Source organism: Monodelphis domestica, chromosome 1 (assembly GCF_027887165.1).
Source record: "Monodelphis domestica isolate mMonDom1 chromosome 1, mMonDom1.pri, whole genome shotgun sequence".
Classification (NCBI taxonomy): domain Eukaryota; kingdom Metazoa; phylum Chordata; class Mammalia; order Didelphimorphia; family Didelphidae; genus Monodelphis; species Monodelphis domestica.
Window position 1 is genome coordinate 698,413,024 of NC_077227.1, and position 15,535 is coordinate 698,428,558.

General features: G+C 33.4%; 1 protein-coding gene across 4 annotated transcripts in view; it reads left to right on the forward strand.

The window, feature by feature from the left end:
- Positions 1-15,535, forward strand: part of USP10 (ubiquitin specific peptidase 10) — a 68,121-nt gene that overhangs the window by 22,807 nt on the left and 29,779 nt on the right. Inside the window, exons 2-6 of one of the 4 annotated variants that reach the window (XM_007477243.2) lie at positions 5,478-5,546; positions 8,531-8,591; positions 8,834-8,848; positions 11,092-11,190; positions 13,728-14,759. In XM_007477243.2, coding sequence (XP_007477305.1) covers positions 5,478-5,546; positions 8,531-8,591; positions 8,834-8,848; positions 11,092-11,190; positions 13,728-14,759 — 1,276 coding nt within the window. The remainder of the gene's footprint in view (positions 1-5,477; positions 5,547-8,530; positions 8,592-8,833; positions 8,849-11,091; positions 11,191-13,727; positions 14,760-15,535) is intronic. The other 3 variants (XM_007477245.2, XM_007477244.2, XM_007477246.2) reach the window with 3 other exon arrangements.

The window sequence follows — 15,535 nt, forward strand, 5'->3', positions numbered from 1 at the left end:
AAGTTCGCCATCATGGAATTAGAATGATGATGGCAGGAAGAAGAGCAAAATTGTGGTGTATTTTTTTCTGGGTAGATCTACTTACAGAGCAGGGACCTAGGGCAGGAGCTAGAAAGATTCGACTTTTCCCTTGTATGACAGGAATAATTAATGACATTTGAGTAGAAGCAAATAAAAGGCAATTGTAATAAACTTGGTTGGGAGTGGTGGTGGTGATAATGAGGGCCTATGCTTGCAGTAAAGGTGAGGGTGAATAGAGATGTTACTTGGGTAAAATTTTCAGGAGTTGGTGACTGAGTATAAGAGGTTAGGGAGAAATAAGATAATTTCAGTGTCAATGTCAATATTTTCTGGGTCAGCACACTTTAATAAATTCTTTTGATTTGACTTTGTTAAACTCAAATGCATATCTTTTTTTCTCTCACAAGATAGATATTTCAGTAATATGCATGAAGCTGTAGTTAATACTGCTTTCTACTTTCCCAGTTTCCTTATTTTACTTCTCTTAGAGTCTCATGGTTTATCTTTTTTGCTAAATGGAATAACTAAATCAATATCTTGTACTGTGTTCTATATTTGATCAAATAATTAAATGAACTGTTGGCAAGAATTGTTCTATTTATAAATTTTCCAATGCTTATCAATAATAATTTTCTAAATATTTTAGATTTTTGAGTACAGTAATTTCCTTCATATATTAGCTATATTATTAGAATTATTGATATTATCAATAAAGAAATGTTTGCCAATAAAATAGTTAATTAAATAAGCGGCCAACAAACTAAACAATTAAATAGTTGATGAGTGTTCCATATTACTTTCACTTATCAATCAAGTTTTATTTTAGTATGCTTATGATAATTTTAATGGAAATTTGCATATTCTGAAATTTCTACAACAAACCTTGTAGCCTCACCAGCTGTGTTTTTCATTGATGATAAAGTTGACAAAATTTGAATTCCATCACATTAGCTAAAGTGCTGTATGACTAGTTACTGAACATGATAAGCATTCAGTATTTTGAGTAAAAGTATGTGGTAATTTGTATTAAGTATGTTAACCTTATGAGAAAGTATGTGGTAGATAGACCACTGGGTGAGTGGTCTGTTTTGGATTGTATTAGAATTTGGTGCTAAGTTATCAGAACTATTATGAAAACGTTTTCTTGGTTTCCAGAATTGCTCAATTTTCAGTATTGTTTTTGTTCATCAAAGATCTGTGGGTTTTTGTTGTTGTTTTTGGTCAGTATGGAATCTCTTTTTTTTTTAAACCCTCACCTTCCATCTTGGAGTCAATACTGTGTATTGGCTCCAAGGCAGAAGAGTGGCAAGGGCTAGGCAATGGGGGTCAAGTGACTTGCCCAGGGTCACACAGCTGGGAAGTGTGTGAGGCCAGATTTGAACCTAGGACTTCCCGTCTCCAGGCCTGACTCTCAATCCACTGAGCCACCCAGCTGCCCCCTGGAATCTCTCTTAAACGGGGAGATCAAAACTTACAGTCTCAGGTCAACTGACTTACTACTCATGGTAACAAATAAATGTCTAAGGCAGCATATGAACCCAAATCTTCATTAGTTTTCGTATAGTAAGTACTATATCTATTGTGCTTTATATTGCCTTTCTTCATATGTGAGCTAAGTGTTTTAACATATTAAATTTATTTAATATGTTTCCTCTGGCGTTGGAATTTAGGGTAATTTAAATTCTGACACACAGGATATTGATTTACAATACAACAGTCACACTTTGATAACTCACAAATTGTGTTTTGTTGTTTTTTTTTAAACCCATACCCTCCATCTTGGAGTCAATACTGTGTATTGGCTCCAAGGCATAAGAGTGGTAAGGGCTAGGCAATGGGGGTCAAGTGACTTGCCCAGGGTCACACAGCTAGGAAGTGTCTGAGGCCAGATTTGAACCCAGGACCTCCTGTCTCTGGGCCTGGCTCTCAATCCCCTGAGCTACCCAGCTGCCCCCACAAATTGTTTTAATATACATACAAACATATTTATAAATGCATCTTAAAAGAAAATGTAAATTTTTTAGTTTTGTGCTTCAAGCAGCAAGGAAGATATAGAGCTTTTACTTTGGGTTAAAGACTAATCCTAGCTTAAAGTGAACAGATTATGGAAATATACAGCAGTACTGTAGTTATGATAATCATAAAGCAAAAAAAGATTTGAGAAGAAGATACTTTTTTATTAGCATGCAGAATGTTAAAGAATAAACTTTAAAAGTAATGGTATGTACTTGTTTAGGGAAAGCTATTTGGTATTTCATCTTTCAAATATTTAGGATCTATTTGTGTCGTCCTTTATATTTTAAATGTTTTCGTTATTTTTAAAGACCTAGTGGAGACTTTAATAATCTAATCAAATCTTCAAATTTTGTAGATAACTTTTTTAATATGTATTGGCATAATTAGTTATCAACAAGTATTTGCTAATTACTTACTCTAGGCACTGCAAATGGAATGTACAAAAAAAAGGGAAATTTTTCTTTTGAAAGAATTTACATTCTAATTTGGAAGACAGAAATATGCCACATGAATATAAAATTTACAAATATATGCAAAGTAGTTAAATATAAGATAGATTGGAAGAAAGGACACTAGGAGTTGAAGGGGAATCAGGAAACATTTAATGTGGGAAAAGGTGCTTAAGTTTCTTCTGAAGGAAAAGAGAGAGACTGAAGTTAAGGGAAAAATAGGGACTGTATTCTGAGAATATTGGACAGATAGCTCAAAGGCATTGAATTAGGAGATAGAATAGTGCATTGTACAAATAAAGCTAGAAAGTAATTTTGGTTGGATGGTTCATAGAGTGCTAGAGGGGAGTCATTTCTCCTGAGCTTGGAAGTTATATTTATCCTAAAATGAATAGTAAACCACTGGAGTGGAGCTAGCTAAATGTTTATTTTAAAACATAAACTGGTTTACATTAATCAAATAAAGTTAAAGTGGTAGTTTCATTTGCCAGTTAAATAGTAAAATACCATAGCATACCTAATAACTATTGTCTAATGACTCTACAAAGGATTAAATGTTTTCAAGTTGTATTCTGAATTGCTTTAAATTATCTTCATAATACATTATGGACAAAATTAAAGAAGTTAATTTTTTATAACTAGGCTTCAGTATATGAATAGATGAGTTGCTAAAGTTATTTATACAATGAACTTTGTATCTCTCCCTATGTTTATTACATATATGTGTGTATATGTACATATATATGTATATAAATAAACAAACTTCTTTAGAGACATTTCTTGGGAAAAAGAAATTTGCTGCCAAAGAAAATGTACAAATGTTGATAGTGCACTGAACTTTTTAACCATAAATGCTAGACTCATGCTTTCTTTTGATTTTTGGACAAGTCTTTTACCTCTTAATTGCCCTTGGTTCTCTCATTTATAAAATTCCTGCGATGCATATAGTAAACTTGTTCTCCTTTTTTAATTTAGAAAATTTTCCTATGGTTACATGATTCATGATTCTCCTCCACCCCCCTGAAGCTGACAAGCAGTTCCACTGGGTTATACATGTATCATTGTTCAAAAGCTATTTCCATGTTACTCATATTTGCAGTAGAGTGATCTTTTAACATCAGAACTGTAATCATACACCCATCAAACTATGTGATGGATCATGTGTTTTTCTTCTGCTTTTCTGTTTCCACAGTTCTTTCTCTGGATGTGGATAGTGTTCTTTCTCATAAGTTCCTTTTGGATTGTCCTGGGTCATTGTTTTGCTGCTGGTAGAAAAATTATAGTAAATTTTTTAAAAGAAACATTTAAAGAAAAATTTCTAATTAGGATATTTTTTTTTAAACCCTTTCTTCTGTCTTGGAACCAGTACTGTGTATTTGGTTCTAAGGCAGAAGAATGGTAAGGGGTAGGCAATAGGGGTTAAGTGGCTTGCCCAGGGTCACACAGCTGGGAAGTGTTTGAGGTCAGATTTGAACCTAGGACCTCCCATCTCTAGGCCTGGTTCTCAATCCACTGAGCTACCCAACTGCCCCCTCTAATTAGGATATTCTTAAAATGAAAACATACTGGGAAAAAACTCTCAAATTAAAAGTGAATTTATGCTTTTTAAATTGAGTTCACCTTCAGGCAATATCAGATTTGTATCCTTGTTCTGCAGCCATATGAATGAATGAATGAATGAATGAATGAAGCAGTTATTAAGCTCTTACTATGGTCAAAGCACCAAATGCTGGTGATACAAATAGAAAAGATTAGTTCTTGCTCTCAGGGATCTCATGCTAAATGGAAAGATAACATTTGTGGAAAGTTGCATCTACAAATCACATGGTAAGACCCTAGGATCCTTAGGGTGCAGTGGTAAAACAGAGAGCAATATCCCTCCTTTAATGTTGTTTCCATTGATCAAATAGTATCAGTTTTTGTTGTTGAATCATTTGTTGGTACAAACAACTTTGGTGGTAAGAACTTTTTTTCTGGGTAGCTATGCCAGGAACAATTGCCAGATTGCATCACCATAAAGGTTTGCTTCCCAGGGTGATGGCTTCAGGAACTGTACTGGAATCATCAATGATGCTAAAGGTCTTGGGTTCAGGGTCTGAAAGTGGTGGTGATAGTTTCACTTCTCTGGCACATGCTGCCTCCTGTCCTCCCTTAAGGTACCTTGCTACTTCAACTAGGCTGGCTTGCCTGCCCTTGCAGTTGTTTGGCATTTGATCCTACTTACGCAGATAACCAGTAATAATAATTTTGATTTACTGAAGTTCCTGAGTTTAGCTCTCTGATAGAAGGAACAGTGGAATGACTGCTGCCAGAAAGCCTACTCTCTCTAATCCTGTATCTCTTATCTTACCTTGAGCAAGATATTTAGTTAAATTCTCATGGAATTTAATTTCATCTGTTGCGTGAATAAGCTTTGCTAGATTATCTGATTCACCTTCATGATGTTAAAATTTTATTTGGTCTTTCAGTAATATTTATTCGCTACTTTAAGGGAATAAAGGGATTTTCACTTTTATATGCTGACATACTCCCTATATCATCTGGTAGAGAAAATTTTAGGCAGGATTAACATAAAGAACAAGAAAAGTAAAGAAAAATAATTAAAATTGATAGGCTATAGATTTAGTTAGAAATGAGCTCAGTAAATTTAGAACTGCTTAGTGAATTTAGAAGACACCTTTAGTGAATTTGTTTTACAAATTTTTAGTACATTTTCAAAATTAAATTGCTTTTAGTAAACCTCAATTTTGTTGCATTTTTCATTTAATTTGTAAAATATGTACATGTTATTGATATTTTGGAGAGAAATTAGTAGCTCAGTGCCTAGGAGAGATCCTAGGTCTCAGACCTTTCCGTGATTTAGCCTGCTTAATTGGATCTCAGGAATTCTGTTGCCAAAGTATATTTAATGAATTGTTAAAATATCTAGCTATTTTATTAATATTTTGAGATTTTACATTTTATGTGATCAATTTTTGTTTTCTTCCTCAGTATGTTTTTGGAGATTTTACTCCTGATGAGTTCAATCAGTTTTTTGTGACTCCTCGTTCTTCTGTTGAGGTAAGATCTCAGTTTTCATTAAGCGTTTAATGTTACACATTTTCAGTTCTTACTGTTTTGTTTAAAAGTGTTAGGAAACGTTTTTGTTTTCCACACCTGAAAAGTAATTGAAATTTGGATTAAAAAAGGAAGAAAAATTGGGAAAATCATAATAACAAAATAATATATTTTTGTTCATGGAACTTGCATCTATGTTTAGTCAGTCTTAGCATAGATACTTTTCGGGCTCAATTTGGCTTATAGAAAACAAATGTGTTCTATTAGCAATGTGTTCTCTTCCCCCCTTCATTTTTAAAAATAAAATTTCATTTGTTTAGTGGAGGTGACATGACATTGTTGGACAGATACAGGAAGTGAATGTGTGTGTGCCCACATATCAGTGTATATATATATATATATATATACATATATACATATTTGTGTGTTCATATATACTCATATAGTATTTCGGGCTTTCTACTTTAAAGAGAAGTAAATAGCTAGACAAACTAACATCAAGGATTTTGTAAAAATTTGATTTAACATATGAAAGTCAGTATACATTCAGTTCAGTCTAGATCTTCATTCATTCATTCAATCTTCTACAATTGTGGTGATCTACAGTCTATAGAAATAGTGATCTTGGTAATAATCTGGAGAAATTTCAGAAGTTGAGATGGGAAGATTAAATTAGTATTGATAAATCTGGAAAATGAACCTATACACAGAAAGATTTATAGCACCCAAAATAAGAAGGTATATGTATAGATGATAACAATATAACCATTGATCATAATTAATCATACAGAAAGTAAATTCTCCAAGGATTTTAGTTGGTTATGGTTTTACCTCATGTCCTTAAATTTGTATCCCCACCCCACCCCCAAAACAAACAAACAAAAAAACCCAACACATTTATCTTTTATCTAAAAATCGGTTCCAAAGCAGGAGCATGTCAGGTGCAATTGGATTTAAGTCACTTGCCCTGGGTCACAAAGCTTAGAAAAGTGTCTGAGACCAGATTTGAACTCAGCATTTTAAATAAAATCTGTTGGGCAGTGGGCTTGAGGTCCTGAAGACTTGGGTTTGAGTTTTTCCTCAAAGACTCCATTCCTGTGACGCTAAGCTGCCAACCCACTTAACCTCTTAAGTTCTGTGTTCTCTTCTGTAAAATAAGCATAATACCAGGAACTTGTAATGAAAATCAGATAGTAAGATAATATATGCAGAAGCAATTTGTAAACAAAGCCCTAGATAAATGCAAGTTGATGTTACTCCTTAAAAGACATAGTGTCCGCCTAATAGAGCATTCTTATTGCATATGCTTTGTGAACAAATTCAATAAGATTCTCTTTAAACCCATTTGCCCTTTATTTCAGATTCTTTTATTTCAGTGTATCATTTGCTTTTCGTGTGTTTTTATCCTGTTAGAATGAAAATTGAGTATTGATATTTGTATGTATGTTTGTATTTAATAAGTTAGAATAAAAAATTGCAAGCAATAGTTCTTGTATACAGCATATAGTACCTTATTACTTTTTCTTAAATGCACAGTCTATATGCATAGAATTACAGATTTGTACTTTTTAGTTTTTCTTCAATAACTATTTTTTTAACATTAAGGGTACCCCATTTCTTTCAGTTTTCCTCATTTGTTTCCAACTTAGACATTCTAGCCACCTAAATTAAACTCCCTATATTTTGGTACCAGCCATAAAAACAACAGACAATAAAGTGGCAGCTAGGAGGAAGAAAGGTTTTGGGGAAGGGGGAGGAATGGTATGTATTGTGTCTTTGGCTTTCCCTCCTGTATTTCAAGAACTATTCTTCATTTAGTGATTTACTGTGGAGTTTGAAGATACAATGGCTCTGTTCTAGCTCTCTTTCCTGCCTATCACTGTTAGTTTCTTTATCTAAGAGATTGCCAGGATGTAGGTATCATTCCAAAGCCTGAAGCTTTATTTGGTCAATTTATGGAAACTGAAGTGACCCTAGAGATTGTCTAACACTCTCATTTGATATGGGAACTTGGGCTCAGAGAAGATCAGTGACTTGCCTAAGACTACATATTAGTAGCAAACTTGGTGGCCAATCCCAGGCCCTTTCACTCCCTCTTTCATTTCATTTCACTGCCTCTTTCAGATTTCCACTTAATTTTTCTTCTTACTTCTAGTACCTACTAGCTGTTCTGTCACTTTTTACTCTTGGTCACAGGAGTGCGGTATTAGACAGTAAAGTATCACTGTTATCAGCTTCAGAATGATACTTAATTTTTTAAACTCTTACCTTCCATCTTGGAATTAATACTGTGTGTTGGTTCCCAAACAGAAAAGTGGTAAGGACTGAGTAACAGGGGTTAAGTTACTTGCCCAGAGTCACACAGCTGGGAATTATCTGAGGCCACATTTGAACCCAGGACCTCCTTTCTTTAGGCCTAGTTCTCAATTGACTGAGTTACCTAAAACTCTCCCTCCCCCATACACACACGCACACTTTGTACTTGGTAACAGAAAAATGATTATATAACCACCTGATTGTGAGTTGACCATTTTATTTATATATATATATATATATATATATATATATATATATATATATATATATATATATATATAAAATAAATTTATATTTATATTTATATATAAATATATAAATATAAATATATATAAATAAATATATAAATAAATATATATTATATATATATAAAATAAATTTATATTTATATATATTTAGTGTTAGCTTATATGTTTTCAGTAAAAATTCAGCAACAAGCAACTTAGATTTCTAGGAATATTCTTTGTACAATATTTTATTTGATTAAAATATCATTAAAGCAGTGAGTAGTTTTATAAAATTGTTTCCCTAAATTATCGTGCTATTTTTGCAAATGCAGATGTTACCCAGGAAAGTACATGGGAGGCAAGCCAGGTTTTCTCATTGTGATAAAATAATTGTTATAGTGTTGAAATTTATTAAATTAAGAGACATTTCAAATATGTCTACAGCTTCCACCATATAATGAAACAATTTTGTGTGACACTGAAACCCCAGAGGAACTGCATGATGGTAAGTTAATTCTCTACTTTTTATTTTTTAATTCATTCAGTTTTCCCCTCTTTTGTATACTCTAGATGTGTGCATGCTTGGCAGATTGCTTCAGAAATATTTCTTACCTTGTTTCTTAATATTATATTTTTGTTGTATACGTGAACAGACTTGATGTCTTATTACTGTTTGTGCATTTTCAGAACAACTTTTGCTTTAGAATAAGGCATGTAGTGGTTAATTCTTTCTTTTTCCCTTAACAGTTCTCAGTGTCACAGGTATGTATCATTTTTCATTGCCACCTTTGCTCTTCCTCCAAGGTTTGCCACAGGGTTTCTTGCCTTGATGGTGATGTTGCCAGGTGCAGGGGCTTGCTAATCTTGGAGCATGTATATGTTATTGCTGGTGAGTGGTAGCTTGGGTTGGCTGTTCCATAGTTTAAATCCTTCTGAACCTGTTTCTGCCATGTTGGGAATTTTGGTGGCTTGTTGGCCTGCCAGTTTGTTGCTGTCTCTTGTCACTTGATTGTGGGTCTTTGTTTCCTTACCGTAGCTGATTTTTGTAGACCTTATTTTTTGAAGTAGGTATGATATTCCTGTTGAGGCTGTCAGAGAGTTCTGATTTTTCTAGTGTTTTTGGTCTGGTTTGGATCTTTATCTTTCCCATTAACCTCTGAAAAAACTGTCAACCAAGAATTTCCTCAGATGTTTAAGGAGTTTACACTTTTATGGAGTTCTCAGAATTGAGATATAAGTATATTCCATCCAATTCATAATGACGTGGCCTTTTAAACTCCAGGTCAAATTCTTGAACTAAAACAAAATTTTTAAGGGTTCCATCTTAAAAAACTCAGCTTTATAAGAAGCAAAGAACCAAATAAAAGGAAAAAGAAAAGCAAGTTTTTTTAGTATCCATGAAGTTCTAGAAAGGCAAAGCTATAAAAGACATTCTACACCATTGATAAATAAGAAATTAAAACAAAAGTGCTGAGATGTTCAATTGCTATAATATGGTCAATACTATTCAGTTTATCTTCTACCTCATCCACATACCCAGTGGAGGTATCAGTCAAAAAACGTATCAGTAAAGGAGAAAACTCTCCTAATTAAAAGCCAAACTTATAATTTTCATGTAACCTGTTTGGACATCACCATCTTTTGAAGCTGCATATGATTTTTCCAGATATGGACATAAATGACTTCGTTATCTAAAATGACTGGATTTAGATGAAATTCCTAATAGCCTTTAAGTAGCTTGGTCTCAAGCCTAGAGAAGAAAAGGGAAGAAAAACACTCATTTTATGCATTTTAACACGGTGCTTTTAAAAACACTACTTATCTAGATTAAAATTCATTTTTAAAGCGCAAACTGACCTTTTATGTAGATCTTTTAGTTCTTTTTTATTTAGAGCCTAAAGTATTGTTATAAGCTAGATTCATTGGCTTTATGCTCTCTTAATATGTTTTGCACAGTAATGGGTCTATTGGCAGTGGACCCAAGGAAATAGTATATGCACAAGGTTCTACAAAATTCTTAGTATATTTTTAAACTTAAATGTAGCTTAAATGTATTACAAGATTTAGTAACTTTAAAATTCACCAAGACTTTTGGGGCACCCTGTATATTAACACATAAATTTTAGTGGTGGGTGTGTTGTATTATTTGAAATTATTTCATATTCCTGTCTAGTGCAGTTCTTCTGAAAATTTTAGTTAAATTTTCTAGTATTTTATTTTTTTAACTTTCTAGTATTTTAAAAGGGCTCTAAGACTATTTTTTTAAAAGGAGATTTCTATTTTGCAATCTGATTAGAAATTTCTTACTATGAGTCCTCTAGAGAGGGGCGAAAACCATTTTCAATAAAAATAATTTTATAAGAAGCTAGTATTAGGCAAACCATTAAAGTTGACTTCACTAAAGCTTAAATGTTTCTGTCAATACTTGAAGTGTCTTTTTCTATTTTCTAGAAAACTGACTGCCTAACTATCTTGTTTGCTCATTTAATTTTTGCCCAAAATGTGGGTTTCTAGAAAGAGATTTTTCTTGGCTTTTCTTCAGTACAGTATTTTGGATTGATAAATTGGGCTTTGTCTTAACTTGTACTGCCCTTCAGTGTGCATGAATATATCCATTGTGATAGAATCATGATGAGCAATTCAAGCTAACTAGGCAGGGCAGGTGTGTCTTGTTCCCTTCTAATCTAAATAATAATCTAAACACTGTTAGTGCTCAGTCAATATTTAATGATGCACTAGCATATTGAAATGGTCACAAAGTTCCATTAATATCAGACCACATTGTACATCTGTATTTACTACACAATAGTCACTTTTAAAATTGAAAATACACATGCTGAAGGAGCTATTTCTGCCTCTTATGAATAATCCAAATCCTGCTCAAGCTGCATGACAGCGCATACTAATTCTTAATATACATGCATACACCATAACGCATTGACAGGATACATTATAACCATTCCAAGGGGTATCTTGTCAATGTGTAGTATTCTTCATGCCTTCAGGTACTTCCATTTCAGTCCATGCAACATTGCATCCTCGAAACATCACGGAATGGGTTGAAACAAAGATGCGTGGAAGCAAAGTGGACTGTCAACTTATAGGTACAATAATGAAAAATTGATTTCATTGAAATAGTCATTCCTTTAGTATTCATTAAAAACAGAAACTAGATTCATAAATGATGAACACTGGCAGTGGATTCAAAATGACTGCTTTATATGTATTTAAACTTTCTCTAAATAGGCATTATGAATATTTTGGTAAATTAGGGGTATTAGGGAAAGAATAACCAGTGGTTGGATGTTGCTTCATTTGATGTATTATAAACCCATCATATCTTGGTCCATATTTCCTTTTACATTACAGTACTGTTATAAGTAGGTATAACAAGTAGAGAATTTGGCATCCAACCTTCTCTTCAAAATTAGGTATTAAGAGTGAAATGAGAGGCAGACATACATTTTCTTAAACAATTTCTAGATTTCAGTAATAGGTTATGCATGTTAAGAATGAGGAATTTTGTCATAGCTTTTATAAGCATATTTGTGTAAAAGTATTAGTTACAGGGAATGTCATTTTCAGTACTGTAGCCTATTACCAAATAGCCTTGTCTTCTCATGAACTAGATCCAAATTAAATTATTCACTCTTCATTTGAGAGCTATATCGTTAGAAGTATGTTTTTATGTGTGTATGCGTACATATACATACATACAAACCTGTGTGGATGAAGACACTATACTATCATTTTTCCATTATGTAGAAAGGTTGGATTAGGATTACTAAAAAGGATACCTTTGATATTGTGTTTGAATACTATCAATATGATCTCTATTTGCAGCAGTTAAGTCTTATTATAGTAAAAAGACCTGACTCAGGAAGAGGTATTCATTTTCTCTATCCATTTCCACATCTATTTTGGAGTAGACATCACCTTCATTCAGATGTGTGCTATAACCGTTTGTGTTGTGGACCCCTTTCTGGTGGTATGATGAAACTTATGGACCCTTTTCCAGAATCATGCTTTTAAATGCGTAAAATAATATTACAGAGAAGACCAATTATACTGAAGCAAAGATACATTTTTCTTTCATTCAAGTTCATTGACCCCATGAAATTGATTGACCAATCCTCCGATAATGGATCACACTATAACTGGGTTGAAGGGAGGGAATCAATTGGGTATTTTAAAAAGCTACTTGTTGAGTTTTGATGGAGGTTTTAAATTAAAGAAGACGTAGTGATTTGTGGCAATGGCAAGCATTTATGTATATTTTATTTGCCTTTGTTACACACTCAAAGTAAAAATTTCAAATTAATTACTAAGTGCATTTTAACCTAAGCTTTCACGTCTCATGTAAGTTTATATTAGTAAAAGGGGTATAGAATGTTGATATTTCTTAAGTAGGTGACTTTTACATGCCATCTGGATGAGGATGATCATGGTTAAGTACAATTAGGTAGGTATAAGCTGAATTATGGTATTTTGTATCATTATGTCAGTTTTTAAAGTTAAGGTGCATGAATATTTTGATTTTTGTGTTCCTGTGCCACCTAATGAAGCAGCTTTTGTTACTTTAAATGTAGTATATGTCAAGGTAAGAAAGAAAGAGTATGGGGTACACATAGCGTTGCTGTTCAGTTAGTGAGCGGAGTAGGTAAAGGTTTTGAAAGAAAATGTCTTTTAACATAAAGACTCAGTGAACAAATCTTTTTTTTTTTTTTAAACCCTCACCTTCCATCTTGGAGTCAATACTGTGTATTGGCTCCAAGGCAGAAGAGTGGTAAGGGCTGGGCAATGGGGGTCAAGTGACTTGCCCAAGGTCACACAGCTGGGAAGTGTCTGAGGCCAGATTTGAACCTAGGACCTCCCATCTCTAGGCCTAGCTCTCAATCTGCTGAGCTACTCAGTTTCCCCCTCAGTGAACAAATTTTAATGTGTCTGATTGTATATATATGATGATCATATGACTCAAATAAGACTTCTCAGGGTGATTTATAAGTACTTTATAGAGATGTGTTTCACACTGAGGAATTTCGTGATGAGATTATGTCTGAGTCTTCTATGTAATTGATTAAATATGAGTTATGAGTATATAAGAAGTATTCCTAAGGTTGGTCTGAACCTGTGAAAGAATCTGTTAGTATTCATTTTGTAAAAGCTAAAATTTTTAATTATTAAATTAATTATTAATTATTAAATTATTTGTTATTGGGGCAGAGGGCCTATATTTTCTTTCTCTTAATAGTGATTTGAATTTACTAAGTTATTGTGACTACTTAAAAACAACAAATTAACCAAATTCATACTACTACATAAAATTATGTAGAGAAGTCATAATTTGAAGTTATGTTTTGAGGGAATCAACAGGATACCATTTTGATCATTTGACTGGAAATTCATTTTGATTTGTTTTCTGACAATATAAAATTAGGATAGTATGATAATTGAGAATCAAAACACAAGATTGTGTTTTTCATGATACTTTAACACTTTAGAATTAATTTTTAGTTCCAAAAAATGGAGCTTATCATAAAGGTTTTTAGAAAGATAGGAAATTAGAATAATATGGATACTAACTTTGATTTTTTTATTAAAGATTGAACTTAACTAGGAGCATTATTATCTTTTTAAACAGGAGAAGAGTATCAACGAATTGAGTTTGGTGTTACTGAAGTTATTGAACAAGATGAATCTTTACTGAATAACACTGACTACAGTATTTCAAGCACACTGAATCCTCAGGCCCCGGAATTTATTCTTGGTTGCACAACTTCCAAAAAGAACCATGATGACATACACAATGAAACCAACTACAACTCCATCGACTGTCAGTTCACAAGCCCTGTGCTTGCTTTGGATAATGGTTCTAATGCCGAAGCTGAAAATATAGAAAATGACAGCCTTTCTGGCAGCCTTGGACAAAGGGAACGTAAAAAGAAGAAAAAAAGGCCACCTGGATACTACAGTTATTTGAAAGATGGCAGTGATCATATCCCTACAGAAGCCCTTGTAAATGGTCATGCAAATTCATCAGTACTGAACAATATAAGCACAGAGGATACAGAATTTATGAGAAATATACCATCATCAGCTAGGCCAAGGACTTGTAATAGCCCTGAAAATTCTGTGGACTTCATCAGTGACACTGTGACTGATGATTCTTTTCCTAGAGCACTAGACAATACCAGGACTGCAGGGCAGCCTGAGGTATGCCATGTTACTAATTTTGAACAGTCTTGCATCCCTTCAGAGGCTGGCAGGGGTAGCCCATTAAGGACAGCTGTTGCACAGCCTTATTCTGGTACTACTGAAAATCTTGGAGTTGCTAATGGACAAACACTTGAATCCTCTGTTGAGGGCCCAGCTGCCAATGGGGTAGAATTGTACACTGTGGAAAGCACTGACTCAGATCCAGCTAAGCATGACAATGCTTCACCTACTGCTGAAGTCACAACCCCTGTTACAGGATCAGTTTCTGTTAATCAACCTGCTAAATCTTGGGCTAGCCTTTTTCACAATTCTAAGCCCTCCGCTTCCACACCTGTGGCTTATGTTGAAACTAAATATTCCCCTCCTGCCACATCTGCTCTGGTCCCTGAAAAACAGGTTGAAGTCAAAGAAGGGCTTGTTCCAGTTTCAGAGGATCCTGTAGCCATAAAGATTGCAGGTATAGTTAACAAAGATCACGACTGAAAGTGAAGACGGGAACAATTGTGATTAGTCTTTGATTGAGGATTTTGAAGTTTTTATAGCAGTAAAGACTTCTTAAATAAAATTCACCATCATAGTTTAGACATTGAATCTGGAATTGACGTGCCAAAATTAAGTTGTTGAAATTCTGAAGCATAGTAATTTAAAATCATCTGCTTATTTTATGGAAATCTATGAAGAAGACTTCTGTATTACATGATAAAAGTGAAATAATGTTTACAAGCACAAAGGAATAATTACGTTTTAATTTAAGTCCTGTTTATTACTAGAGCAAACAAAAGCTTTTGATTGATTAGTTCCTAGTAATTTTGTGGTGGTGTAATAAAGTAGCCATCTTGCTTTAGGCTATAATGGTTGTGCACACTTGATATAATATTATTTTTCTTTGCACTGTATTAATCTTTCCATTTAAAAAAATGTAAATATTTCATGAAGCAAATAGTTGACTTTTTAAAAGTATTTATTTTGGAAAGCCTATATATGTGAGATTGAAATAGATTTTCTTCAGAATTTCAACAAACCAAAGATTAGATTTGTTCAGAAGTAACTTTTTCTTTTAAAATTGCCAATACCCAAAAACTCAGAACTTGGGTTTATGTGCTCACAATAATGATATTTTCAAGGCCTCATTTTGTTTGAAAATTAAAAATTTACTGTAGTTTGAGGGCATGTAAACACACAAGATAACTTAAAAAATTTTTTGTTCCATCCAAAATTGAGTCTGTTGTGTTT